The following is a 14,009-nucleotide window of genomic DNA, read 5'->3' as shown; positions in this document are numbered from 1 at the left end:
AGTTATATGCCAATTTAAGCTAATAAAACAGAAAATAAATCAGAAAAAGCTTCTCTGTTCCAGGAGCGGCAAAAATCTACGTCCACACAGGCTACCCTCGTTCTCGCTCCCCAAGTCTTATCTTGTCCAAGGTAAACCTTCTAGTTCTTTTCCATCAGCCATGATTTTCTTTGGTCTGGTAAATTTGTTGAACATAACCTGTGCTTTCTTGATATTCATCTTAAAACTGAACTACTTGCTTTTATGCTGCAGTTTTTCAATGTTTTACTGCAGTTTTTCTGGATCATTTGCAAAGGGAGTGGTGTCATCAGCAAATCATAAGTGATTCAGGTAATACCCATTTGTCTTAAGTTCTTTATTATCCCAATTTAGCTTGCAAGAAATTTGTTCTAAACAGGCAGAAAATAGTTTTGGGGAGATTTTCTCCCCTTATTATATGCCTTTTTCTATGTTGATCTGAATTTTATCATTGTTGACTTGCATTGATGCAGGCAATTTTTTATATATTGATTGGAAACTGTTGATGTAAGTTCTGTCTACACCTTGGTTGATTATTGCTTGTTTTGTGATTGAGTTGAATGCTTTTTCATAGTTGATGAAAGGTATGAATAATGGAAGCTGAAAGCTATGAATGATATATGCACCAACATCAAGCCATGATGATGAAGAGGTTGAAGAAATGTACAACGAAATTGAGAGACTTATAGGTGAACAGAAAACTCACTACACCATTATTATGGAAGACTTCAATGCTAAGGTTGGAGAGAGACAAATCAGCGCAGAAAGGGAAAGTATAGGAAATTTTGGAATTGGTGAAAGAAATGAAAGAGGCAAAAGACTTGTGGAATTTTCAGAATCTCGAGGGATGTCAGTAGTGAACCCTTTTATCAAGAAAAGGGTGAACAGAAAGTGGCCATGGAAGAGCCCAAATGGATTAACAGCTAATGAAATCGACTTCATCCTCACTAACAGAACATATATTGTGAATGATGTTACTGTCCTGAACAGGGTAAATGTTGTAAGTGATCACAGAATGGTAAGATGCACATTTGATATAGATGTAATAAAAGAAAGACTTTGAGATAACAGAAGAGGAGAAAAAGCAGGATGTACTAGAACTTAAGAACAGGTTTGAGCTTCTGCAGACCTTTCAGGACTAAGATATCAACGAGGAATACAACTTTCTGAAAGTGATAAAGCCTGAGAAACCTATAGATAAAAAGAAATCCAAAGAAGAAAAATTTATTTAAGAAACACTTGTCATGATTTTTAAAAATTTTTTTTTTATGAAAACCCCAAACAAGAGAGGTATTAGATCCTATAGTACTTAGTACCGTGCTTGGGTTGGAGGTTGAGAGGATGAGAGAAGATATTTGTTGGTATTAGACTTGAACTTCTGTAGACTGTAATTTTCAGGCAATACATATGAAGGAAGGTTGTTCCAGAAAACGGCAGTTGAATGAACAAACGAGGAAGATGAAAAGTTGGTTCTGTGAGTTTGTAGTTGGACAGTAAATGGATGTTGGCTGGTGACAGCATGTGTTTGGACTGTTTTGAAAGAGAGAGTGTAAATTATAGAAGCCAATTCAGAACAGTGCCCATGGAAGTATCTGTAGAAAAGGCATGCAGCAGAAACAGTATGTCTTTTGAGACAGCGAGTGGAAAGACTCAGTTAGAGATGAGTCATTAATTAACATAACTGCCCTCTTCTGAATGGAATCTAGAAGCCTGAGAGAGGTTTTGGGGGCACAGCCCCAGATATGGGAACAATATTCCATGGTAGGGCAGATTTGCGATTTGTGCAGATGGAACAGCTGTTTGAAAGAAAAGTAACGCTGAGAGTGAAAGAGAAAACCAAGTTTTTTTAGATGCAGAGGAAGCAATATTTGTAATGTGCTTGTACCAAGAGATATTAGAAGTCAGGGTAATCCCCAAAACAGATATATCAACTTGCCTAGAAATCGGAGTGTCACCAAAGATAAGCACAGGAGCAGAAGAATCCTTTTTGCGAGATATAAGACAAGACTGAGTTTTATGAGGATTGAAATCAGCTGAGTTGTCTTTGCCCACTGGAGAATTACCTGGGGATCAGCATTTAAGGAATTCATAGCAGATTTTTGAGAAGTTGAAGCTGATTGAACAGAGCAAGGTTTCCCAAAATGGAAAGTGGAATGCAATGTGCTATCATTGGCAAAACTATGGATAGGATTTCCAGTCAATGGAAGAAGGTCATTAATATACAAGAGGAAAGGAGTGGGGGGAAAGAACTGAACCTTGGGGGATACCAGCATTAGTAGAGAAGTTAGAAGACAGAGCCATCTACCATCACCCTCAGTGAGCAATCAGAGAGAAAACTGGATAACCAATTACCATAAGATGGTTGTTGTTGTTTGGTTTTTAGGAGCATTAGCAACTAAGGCCATATTGCTCCGGAATATGCGGTGGTCATTCCCTGACCTTTCCGCATCCTCCGTATTTGGTGGTGGTGGGCTCGAACCCTGGTCTAATCAAGAAGCGTCTGGTACTCACTGCTGCTCCTTCCCACCTGGCTACGGAGGCGCCTTCCATAAGATGGAAGCTTGTTTAGAAGACCTTTATGTCAAACACGATCAAAAGCCTTTCAGATGTCAAGAGCAACTGCTTGTGTTTCACTGAACTTTTCCATTGAATTTGTGCATAAATGGGTAACATAAGCCAGAATATTACCAGTGGATTGACACTAACGAAATCCATACTGGCGATCATTGATCAGATGAAAGGTTTCTAGGTAGTTTAAGAGTTGGCAGTTAATTGATTTCTCCATTACTTTAGAAAGAGTAGAAGTAATTGCAATGGGATGATAATTGGATGGGAGGGATTTGTCACCCTTTTTAGGAACTGGAAAAACATATTTGAAATAAGAAAGTGAAAAAAGGTGGCAAAGAACAGGAGTAAGTTCAGGAGCACAGGTTTTGAGAACAAGTGGAGAAATACCATCAGGACCTGGAGCTTTCTTAGCATCAAGATTCATCAAAATCCTTCTGACATCCTTTTGACGGAAGACCACAGGAGGCATTGAATGGAGCATGGTGGGAAGTGTTTTACAAAGATCATTAATACATGAGTTGGAAGAAAAATGGGATGCTAGCAGGTCAGCTTTATCCTTGGCTGAAGTGACAACAGAACCATCTGGTTTTAACAGAGGTGGGAGCAGAGATGGGCAAAAGTTGCGGCCAATAGTTTTGGCAAGAGACCAGAATGCTCGGATACCATTAGGGCAAGAAGCAAGTTTTCAACTCTTAGCCTGTTCAAAATCTAGTTTGGACTGATTAATAACTTCTTTACAATTGTTGTGAGCTTCGATGTAGGCAAAAAATGAAACTGAAGAATTTGGAAACAAGCCAATTATAATATGGAACATTCTTCTCTTGAACAGCCTTGGCAAATTTATCGGAAAACCAAGGTTTTCCGATAAAGGACTAGATTTTAAAGTGGAGTGTTGAATAAAGGATTCCATTTCTACAAGCATAATTTCACTGACATGATTTGAGCAAACGTTGACATCAGAAGTTTCGAAACAGTAATCCGACCAAGGAAAAGAAGAAAAGAAATCTTGCAGGTCATCCCATTTTGCATTCTTTTAATGCGAGACAACATGAGGTTGGGAATAGCCATGGGATAAAGGCTCCACTGGGGAAGAGACAATCACCAAGTTGTGATCTGAGGTGCCTAAAGGACCACTCACTTCGACTGTCTACTTAGAAGGGTTGTTTGTTAGAAAAAGATCAAGCATGTTGGCTGTAGGGTTAGTATTTTCTGGTATTCTTTGTAGGTAAATGAACAATCTGTGCAAGGTCAATAGTAATTGCAAAAGCCTCAGCATCTTGACCAGCTTGGTCAATGTGACTAGAAAACAGAAGCCAGCTGGAGTTGTGAATTTAATTAAAATCACCAAGGAAAATTAACTCACTGTTAGGAAAGGTGGACTGGAGAAAGTCAAATTGCAAAGAGAGGAAGTAAAAGAGCTACAAGTGATTAGTGGAGTTGGGAGAACGATAGAGACAACAGATGAATTTCACAGAATGAGGTAGAGAGATTTTAAGCCAGAGAAGATCGAAAAGAGGAGATTCCAAATTACCAAGTCTCTGACAGGGAATATCAGAACAGACATATGCACAAGTACCACCTTTGAGACTAAAGGAATCATACAGCGAATAATTTGAGCAACTGAGATGAGCAGTAGTTGAATCAACTGATAACTGAGATTCTGTCAGAAAAAGTACATGGGGTTTGGCAGACTGCAAGTGGAAATGGACATCGTTGAGATTATAATTGAGACCATGTATGTTTGTGAAATGAACTAGGAAGTGTATGGGAGGTTTAGATCTTTTCACAGATAAGCTTACTCCATTGGTTTGACAATTCATGGTGTATTCAATAGTATGATGAACCGAAGGCAACAAATGAAGAGCAAGATAAACACTGACAAGGACAAAATTGAGTATACTGAATTATGAAAAACCATTAGAAAGAGACTGAGATAAGAAGATTTATCACAAGAAAAGTAGAATAAGCAATAAGGGAAAATAAAGGACTTAAATCAGCAGCCACAAGCAGTATTACAGAAAGACAAATGATACTGAAACTGAACAATAGCAATCATGTATGGAATCTGAAGAATAGCAACCATAAATAGCAGAGAAGGCATAATTCAAATAGCAGAAGACATAAAGAATTATATAAGGAGAGAGGGAATGATGCCAGCAGTGGGGAAGATGGATCACAAATTAGCAACTCGTACGACATACCTGATATCTTTGATGAAGTATAACATGCATTGAAGAAAATGAAGAATCAGAAAGCCGCTGATGAAGATGAAGCTACTGTAGAGTTGTGAAAATTGGGAGGAAGAGACATGACACAGAAACTGGCAAAACTGTTCACAAAATAAATTAGGAAAGGTGGGATGCCTAAGGAGTGGAATAATGTAGTCATAATTTTGCTGCATAAGAAAGGAGATAAATCAGAAATTGGAAATTACAGACCAATTAGCTTGTTGTCCCACATCTACAAGTTGTTCACAAAGGTCATTTCTAACAGATTAGAAAGAATACTTGACGAGAATCAATCAAAAGATCAAGCTGGCTTTAGGACAAGATTCTCAACTATGGATCACTTTCATGTAATATTTCAGCTAATGGAGAAAGCAAATGAATATAAAACGACATTATGCCTGGCATTTGTGGATTATGAAAGGGCATTTGACTCCATACTGCATACGGCAATGTTTCGGGCACTGGAAAGACAAGGCTTAGATACCTCATACATTATGATTTTGAAGAAAATATACCTTCTTTATTAGACTAGAAAAAGACGGTAGCAAATTTAAAATTGGAAAAGGTGTTCGAAAAGGAGACACAATATCTCCGAAGTAGTTTACTGCTGCCCTTGAAGAAGCTTTCAGAAGATTGGACTGGTCGCAGAAAGCAGTCAATGTGAATGGAGAATACCTAAACCATTTACGATTTGCAGATGACATTGTGATCATAAGCCACGATCCCAAAGAATTAGAGGAAAATCTGAATAAGTTATGCAGAGTTATTAAGGATTTTGGACTAAAGATGAATATGGCTAAAACAAAAGTAATGATGAACAAGTATGCCACAGAAAGGGATATAATTATTGAAGGGGCAGTAATTGAAAAGGTGGATTCATATACTTGTCTGGGACAAGTCATTAGCTGTAATAATAATAAATGACTGGAAGTTAAGAGAAGAATAAATTTTGGATGGATAGCATTCAGGAAATATAGTCACATACTGAGGAGCAATATCCCAATTTGTCTGAAACGTAAAATAATGAACCCATGTATACTCCCCACCATGACTTATGGAAGTGAAACTTGGGCACTCTCCAAAAGAATGGAAGAAAAGCTGAAAACTACACAGCGAATAATGGAACAAATTGTATTAGGAACCAAGCTGTTGGATAAGAAGAGAAATACATGGATTAGGTAGTAAACACAAATAAAGGACTTTCTTATCAAAACTAAAGAACTGAAATCAATCAGAATTGAGTTTATAAAATGTCTGACATAACTAAAAGGTTATTATTACTGCTATTTCATAGCCTTACTTAATATTTCATGCCCAGCAGTCTGTGGGTTAATTTGTGTATTCATTTAACTGTAATACAATCTTTTCTTTACATACAGCTGAGAATACCTTTATTTCTATTTTTTTTTCAGTGTCTTTTATTCTTTTTAAATATCTAATTAGTGTGATTGGTATTTTTATGTGAATTACTATAAAACTAAGGGCAACAATATATCCTATGTTTTAATCACATTTAAAATTACAAAAGAGTTACCTCGATATTTCTTCATATGGTGACTTCTATACATAACTCTCCAAAAAACAGACTTATTAAACAAGATTTAAAAATGATTTAAAATTACATAAACTTGATTCAAATTCATTAAATGTGTTCAATCATCTTAGTGCATGAATGACCAGGCACCCCAGGATCATAGTCGAAAAACTCCAACCAGACCCCAGACCTATCCAATTCACCACGAAACCTGAGTGACTGAAGACATTGTCAGAAATTAAAAATAAACACCACTAAAAATATCATGGAATATACTAAAACTACAATGATGAAAATAAATAAATTATGATGAAACAATTTCCTAAAAACTTGCTTCCTTAAGGGGACCAAGACTTCCATTGTGTTCACAGGCCGGAATACAAATGCGCGATATGTGTGCATTCCCCACACTATTTATTAATGGGAGATTACTTGTTAATACACATGTGTGTAAAAGTCCATGAATCTGAGATGAGAATATATACGACGCCCATTTCTCATCTCTTTTTCGTGTACTTTTACGCACATGTGTATTAACAAGTAATCTCCCATTAATAAATAGTGTGTGGAATGCTACATATTGTGCATTTGTGTTCTGACCTGTGAACAAGATGGAAGTCAAAGTTTGGTCTCCTTAAGGAAGGAAGTTTTTAGGAAATTGTTTCTTCGTAATTTATTTATTTTCATCATCGTAGTTTTAGTATATTCCGTGATATTTTTATCGACGTTTATTTTTAAATTCTGACATAATCTCTTCAGTCACGCAGTGACTGAAGAGATTCATTGCAACATAGGGTAATATCATGATTACCCTATGAGATTCATTGCAACATAGGGTAATATCATGATTACCCTATGACATTCCAGTATATGGCAGATTCTAAGTACAGTAGAACGTTGGTTATCCAGAATAATTTGAAATGCTGAGCTTTTTTTTTTTTTAATTAATGTACAGTAAGCACCGGTTATAGTGATCATGTTTGCAAATTGAATTTGATTCTAATAATCGAAAGATCGAGTTTACTGCCTGTTTATAACAGATTGTTCAAACAAAAAGCCCAATAAACTGAAAACTGCAAATTGTTTTTATTGTTTTATGGTTGTGACCTTCAGAATGTGCTTTAGAAAAATATCACATGGGAACCATGAGTGAATTTCAGATTAGTTTAGATTTGGTAAGAATAATATCTGCCCGAAACTGCGATTTATTATTTTTCTCAATTTTTTACGGTAAAATGTGAACAAAAAAGAGAACGTGTAGTTTTAATGTTGCAACAAAAAAAAGAAATTATTAACAGAATTAGAAAAGGTGACAATTTCTCCAAAGAGTTTAATGTGGGGACTTCAACAATTTACAACATCAAGAAAAATTCCAATGCTATAATATAATTTGTATCGATTATGGATAGTGAAGGAGGATCTAGCAGGAAAAAGACGATGTTGAAACCTGAAAATGCCGCTTTATAGAGTGCACTTTATTTGTCGTTTCTCCAGAAGTGAAGTTTAGGTGAATCAGCATCTGGCCCAATGTTGTGTGAAAAAGCATTGGATTTTAATCGAAAATTAAGAGGTAATGAAGATTTTAAGGCAAGAACAGATTGGCTGAAAAACTTTAAACTGAGACAGTATATGTGAACTAGATATTCAAGGTGAGAAATTTTCTGCAGACAAATTGGCAGCGGTGTCCTTTAAAAATAAGTTTGCTTCGCTTATAGCAAATAAGAGAAAGAAAACGTTTATAATGTTGATGAGACAGACATATTATGGAAAGCATTACCGAGAAAAAACCCTAGGCACTAAAAGAGAAATGCCTGCACCCGATTTTAAGATGAGAAAAGAGTGAGTTACAATTGCTATGTGTGAAAATGTTACTGGGACGCACAGATCGTCTGTGCTCATTATTGGTAAGTCAAAAAAAAACCGAGAGCATTTAAAAATCTTTCTAATTTTCCTGTTTTGTATAAAAATCATAAAAATTCATGCATTTTTAAATTTAATTTAATCGTAAGGTAAGATTAAATTTATTTAATCTTACCTTACGTTTGATTATCCAGAAAATTTGGCTATCTGGAAGAGGTCTGATATCAATTATTCTGGATAACTGACGCTCTACTGTATAAGGTTCAATAACCTTTCATTATTGAACCATTGCCATTAAAAAAAAAATTGTAATTGAGGGACCTGTTATGTAGTTTCCTCCAGTTCCTCTCTGTTCTACATCCTCCTCCACTGCTGCAAGGTTCATTGCTTCCGTTCTACAGCGTGACATCCATTTGTTGGAGTTGTTTAGTTATGGGCTTGACATCTGAGTGAGTAGCTATATTGCTCTGGAATCCCATTTTGTGCCTTGTTTTTCAAATTATAGTTAATCTAATAGATATCCCTATCTGTGACCTGGCATGCATACCTTATAAGCCTAGCAAGAGCCTACAATAGTTCACAGGCTGATAATCATTATGCTCTTATAATGCAGTTAAAATTTTCCAAAAAAAGTATTATTTGACATGATCTGCATTATTTTCATCAAGTAATACGTGTATGGCACAAAATATATCTAGCAGAAACTACACTTTGAAAAGATGTTAATATTATTCCACCTTCAAATGTCACTATTTTTAACAGTTCACACTTGGTAACTAAAACTATTTAACTATTCATTAGAATCGCCCAGAAAGTTATTTCATCTACCCATGTGTATCGTGTCTGTAAATTGCATGTGTTCTTTGGTCGATTTGCCTGTAGACACTTTGTAAAATGCCTTCTCTTCTACTTGATGAATTGAGCATACCTATGATGTATTGTCTTATTACAACACCTAAGGTCTATGTTTTATTCTCAGCCATTATATTTCTAACTGGGAATTTGCTGCCATGTTTTATTTCTGCCAAACTATTCTGCCTGCCATGTGGTCTCAGGAATGAGGCACCATTTAGGAAACTTTGGATTTCATTACATCTGTATAATTTATCCTGGTGCACGTATACACACATTTTCTTGCCTGTGCACTTTTTGATTTATAATTTTTTTTTAATTAATAGGTTCGGGGACGCGAAAATTATGAAATACTGAAAGTCGTAAGAGATGGCTTGGAATTAAGGAGTGCTTTAAGCAATAGTTCAGTATCAATTAAAAAAAGGTAACATATGTTGTATACTAAGTAAACTTTGTATCATGAAATTTCATTTCTGTGTTAAGATACAGAAGGAATTTTAATTTTAAAAAAATTTATAATTTAGTAGTTTAAGAGCTGCAAACCTTTGCATAGATTTGTTTTATATCGGTAAATCTTTGCAAACTTTTATTTCTTTAAACAACTTATTAATATGGGGAGGGAGACTTAACTGGAAAGTAATGGCAACACATTTTTCTATAAAAGGGTTATTGTCTAATCTGTTTTATAATAATGATCATTCATGGTGGTTATTACATAACAGATTTTTAAAATTTTTCAAACTAAGCAACTGTTTTAGTGTTAAAAAAAACATTTTACCATATCTTATCTTTTTAACACTTCACTGTTTCATCACATCTGACAATATGAAATGTGTTTCTTATTCTATGGAAATATATAGGGCACTTCCTGTTGAAGGATTGAACCCAGCTACAAAAATCCTTTCACGTTTAGCTTTTGTACATAGCTCCCTTTCATGAGTGAATTTTCTGGATTGAGTAGGCCTCAAGACTTTTTAATAAAGGCTTTAAATTTTTTTTTGCTGCTATCTGCTGCCCGACTATGGGATACAGTTATTAAAAAATAAACTTGAATCAGCAATTAATGAAAGATTTTTAATTGTTTCTGCTTAAAAAGTTCAAAGTCTAGAAAATATGGTTAAAAAGGAAACAAGTTTTTTGAAGATGAGGGAATAAAGGCAGTAAACCTGCAACTCATCTACTACTATCTCAGTAGTAGATGAGTTGCATCATCCAGTATAGAATCTGAAAGGACGATTCTATACTGGATAGAATCAGAATCTGAATCAAATTATGTACCAAAATTAAATCCAGTTCGTTTAAATGCCGACACTATTGATTGTTTATGTTTCTTGGATGCTTAAACATAACTAAAATTTGCAGTATCAATATGTATATATTTTTGTTTTATAGAATAACTGTATTTTTAATAATTTTTATCAGAATATTTATTATTGTAATAAAACTTTGATTTAAAACATGGATTCAAGTAATTACTTGTTTTTTCCTTATTGCACCTAATTTTCATCAAAATTTATTGAGAAAAATGTTTGTTTTTGGAATACCAGTATTAAGATTTTAACCAATATTGTGAGCCCTAAGTACAACTCTATAGAATGGTGTTTCCCTAACCGGGGTCTGTAGACCAGTTCCAGGGGGTCTGCAAAACGGGCCCCTGAAAATTATTTGTTCTATGTATAGCAAATCGATGATAAATAAAGTTATTATTATATATTTATGTAAAAATAAGAATAAAGTTGAGTTGTTTTAAACATAAGACTTTCAATTTTCTTTTCAGAAAACCCAGTGTTCATACGTATATACACACACAGAGAAACATATGCATATATATAGGTGTCTGTAAACCTTTTTTTGATTTTTGAAGGGGTCCGTATATCTCAGCAGTTTGGGAACCACTGCTAAAGAAGGATATAGTAACCTGTTTGTGCCATACAGTATAAATCAGGTGTGCAGAATATAGGTATGGTATGTGTGCGTGCACGCATGCATGAATGTGTGGGACGGGCAAGATGAAAGATTTAATTGCCTTTGATGTTGTTATTGTTGTTATTTGGTTTTTAGGAGCATTAGCAACTAAGGCCATATTGCTCCGGTGCGGTGGTCATTCTCTGACCTTTCCGCATGCTCTGTATTTGGTGGTGACGGGCTCGAACCCCGGTCTAATCAAGAAGCGTGTGCTACGCACTGCTGCTCCTTCCCACCTGGCTACGGAGGCGCCTAATTGCCTTTGAATGTAGCATAGTAGTCAGTGACAAATGTGCCAATTGAGTATCCCAGAAAATTGGCAAAAATGAAAGATTTAAGTGACTTTGAATGTTACTTAGTAGGTTGGCTCAAAATATGCTGGTATAAGTATCTTAGCAACTGCAACCCTGCTTGGATTTTCATGTTTGATTGTGTCTTGGGTGTATCTAGATTTGTTCAACAACCAGTAATTAACAAATAACATCCAGTCAACAAATCCTCTGTTCAGAAGCAGCTTAAAAATTGGTGCAAGTGGCCAGAAGAGTTGACAAAACTTGTGCAGGGTAAAAGGATACAATCAGTCAATTACCAAACCAGTATAACAGTAATAACCAAAGATGCATCTCAGAATGCACAACTTAATATACTTGTCACAGATAGCATATTCTTTTGATAACTGAACTAGGTTCCAGAGAACTCAACATTGGACAGTGAAGATTGGCAGGTCATTCCCTGGGCTGACAAATCCTGGTTCATGCTGTTTCATATTGAAAACAGCATTAATTCATGGTTCGATCTAACTTAACCTGAAAAGAGGCAAAAAACAAATGAAAATGTTTACCAAGCTATTAAAAAAAACAGAGTGTTGTTGCTAGTAGTCCAGAGCTCATCAGTGAGAATTGAGTAGTTAATTTCATGTGCCTTTGCCTATACACCCTATTGACCACTTGAGAATGTCTGCTTATATATATTATGGTGAACAGCACTTGGGTGCTTTTTAGATGCTTATGTGTGTTATGGCATAGCACTTGTAGTACCATTTGATGCTTATATTCATTTGACACAGCAAAGGCGTTAATGCAGTCAGTCACCTTTAGGAAATCATTTAGTATTTCTAAGTATATTCTGCTTGATCAGATTTTGTATATTTTACATGGTTATATTTTTAAACAATGGCATCTTATTCCGTTGCAGGAAATAGAAGTAAGAAGCAGAATTCTATTGTTAAAAGAACCTCACCGAAAAAATACATCGAGAAGATTAATGTAAATATAATCAGCGAAGTTGGCACTTTGACTCTGTTAAATAATTGAATAAATTACAAAGCCAAATGTCAAGGGTTACAGTCTGTTATTCCTTTGAACATATTATAATATGCTCCTAAACCTGAATATTTTTAGCTTTGACATTCTAATTATGATGATTCACAGAAAGTTTTTGTGACCATGTCTCACTCATTGTGGGCCAAATGCTGAATCATTCACTGAACTTACCCTTGCTCTTAAGCCATCATATCAGTAAATGTTTCTTTTTTTTCTGGTAAAAGTATTTCTTCAATCCTAATACTGTTCTCAATTATTTAAATAGTTTCAAAGTGCTAACCGATAGCCAACCTTATTCCAAAAATTGGATTTCAGGTTGTTCTGCATTTGTTGCTATTTTCCCTGTGAAAGATTGTTTAATTTTATTATATTTTTTTATAAAAATATCTTTAATGTTCTTATATGAAGGATAAGTGATGATGGATGTACATTTCCTGTAGCTTTGAAATATTTTCTGAAAAAAAAATTTTTTTATGCTTTCATGCTAAGGTGCAAATTGAAAGCTGAATATTGTATAGCATGTTTTTCAAAAATGCTATCACACTTTGACAAACTTCTGTGAAAAAAGGTTTAACATTGTATTATTGGAGTGTTCTGCATATAGAACATGTAGAAGGTCTTAATATCAATATTAATACTGGCAGATGATATAAGGAATCAAGCTTATACAGTATCAGCCAGGAAAATGGGAGGAAAAGCAGCAATAACAACAACAACAACAACATTGTTTGTTAATCTCCCTTGTAATAATCTGCTTATTCCTTAAATTTATTCAAACTACCTACATCCACAACACCAGTTGGAAGTTTTCCCAACAGTCAATTACTCTCTGGCTGAAAGCAAATTTTCACATCTTCCTTTTTCAATTTAATTTTAAGTTATGTCCCTTATATGTATCATCTGAGAAAGAGTAAGGATGCCATTGGTATTTAGTTTACTCAATCCATTTAAAGCCTTAACATTTCAATTGGGCTTCCTTGTAGGTGCCTAGTTTCCAGATGCTGTAATTTACAGAACTGAAGTCTTTCTTGACATTTTGTTCCCTTCATTAATCTTGTTGCTTCACTAATCCTGTATCCAATACTCAAGATGTAGCCTAACCAATGCCTTATATTTTAGATTATGGCCTTAGCTGCCAATGTGCCATTAAAAGCCAAACCAAACCAAACCAAGCTTTATATTAGTGTTCAAAGTGGATTTCACAAGCTTTTATGCATGCAAGAGATGTCTTTATTTTTTCTCAGTTGACACATAAGGGAATATAAATTTAAATTGAAAACGGTAGTTGGAGAATAGATGGATCAAAATTTTCTTTCAGCCAAAGACTAATTGATCGTTGGAATAAACTTCCATTTAGCATTGTTAAAATGGATAGTTTAAATAAATTTAAAGAAAGATTGGAGAAATTAAAAGGAATGGGGAAGTGATATTCTTTGAGCTTGCTTCCTTGTATTAGCAAAATTGTGGTTTGTGTTCCATCTATAAAGTTAAAAATTATATGTTAAAACACTCTTCAGTGCTCTCTGATATGGACATGGACTCTTTAATAGTCCTTTTTTTATATTTTAAATCTCCCTAGACAAACATTTTCAATGGTAATTGACACATGTTTGTGTTATGCAATGAATGGGATATGCAATGCAGGTGTAAACCAAGGTCATT

The 14,009-nt window shown here is 34.9% G+C and overlaps 1 protein-coding gene across 1 annotated transcript in view; it reads left to right on the top strand.

Annotated features, from left to right (window-relative positions):
- Positions 1–12,685, top strand: part of LOC150087722 (tumor protein p73-like) — a 135,462-nt gene extending 122,777 nt beyond the window's left edge. The window contains exons 11-12 of the mRNA XM_090369919.1: positions 9,387–9,484; positions 12,220–12,685. Of these exons, the coding sequence (XP_090226045.1) occupies positions 9,387–9,484; positions 12,220–12,226 (105 nt within the window). The 3' untranslated portion in view covers positions 12,227–12,685. The remainder of the gene's footprint in view (positions 1–9,386; positions 9,485–12,219) is intronic.
- The last annotated feature ends 1,324 nt before the right edge of the window (positions 12,686–14,009 follow it).

This window comes from Mastigoproctus giganteus, chromosome 3 (assembly GCF_048544385.1).
Source record: "Mastigoproctus giganteus isolate SK-2022 chromosome 3, ASM4854438v1, whole genome shotgun sequence".
In the NCBI taxonomy this organism is placed as follows: domain Eukaryota; kingdom Metazoa; phylum Arthropoda; class Arachnida; order Uropygi; family Thelyphonidae; genus Mastigoproctus; species Mastigoproctus giganteus.
This window is presented reverse-complemented; position numbering and strand designations above follow the sequence as displayed.